The 395-nt window shown below is 55.4% G+C and overlaps 1 protein-coding gene across 1 annotated transcript; it reads left to right on the top strand.

The window, feature by feature from the left end:
* Window positions 1–5: 5 nt before the first annotated feature.
* Window positions 6–353, top strand: LOC121940587 (dehydrogenase/reductase SDR family member 9-like; the record flags this gene model as incomplete). The annotated part of the gene is made up of 1 exon (XM_042483318.1): window positions 6–353. A coding segment is annotated over one exon (348 nt), but the record flags the coding sequence as incomplete, so codon positions are not given.
* Window positions 354–395: the final 42 nt, after the last annotated feature.

Genomic DNA, 395 nt, shown 5'->3' with positions numbered 1-395 from the left:
TTTTACTTCTGGCTGCTCTCGCTAGCATCCGCTGGTACATCAGAGATTCCTACAAGGTTGATGGCTTCAACCAGAAGCATGTGTTCATCACAGGCTGTGACAGCGGCTTCGGGAATCTGCTGGCTCGGCAGCTGGATGGAAAAGGCTTCCACGTCATAGCTGCATGTCTCACAGAGAAAGGAGCAGCAGATTTGGCAGCAGCGACCTCCTCCAGACTGAAGACCCTCCTGCTGGATGTTACAGACAGTACCAGCATCAGGAGAGCGGTGGAGTTTGTGAGCAAAGAGGTCGGAGAGCGAGGTGAGGCGGGCGGACAGCGGCAGGGGGTACACACTGATAGGGTGCCAGTCACAGTGAGGCACTGGGAGAGATAAAGGCAACCTGGACCATCCCAT

This window comes from Plectropomus leopardus, unplaced genomic scaffold, assembly GCF_008729295.1.
Source record: "Plectropomus leopardus isolate mb unplaced genomic scaffold, YSFRI_Pleo_2.0 unplaced_scaffold90651, whole genome shotgun sequence".
Classification (NCBI taxonomy): Eukaryota; Metazoa; Chordata; class Actinopteri; order Perciformes; family Serranidae; genus Plectropomus; species Plectropomus leopardus.
This window is presented reverse-complemented; position numbering and strand designations above follow the sequence as displayed.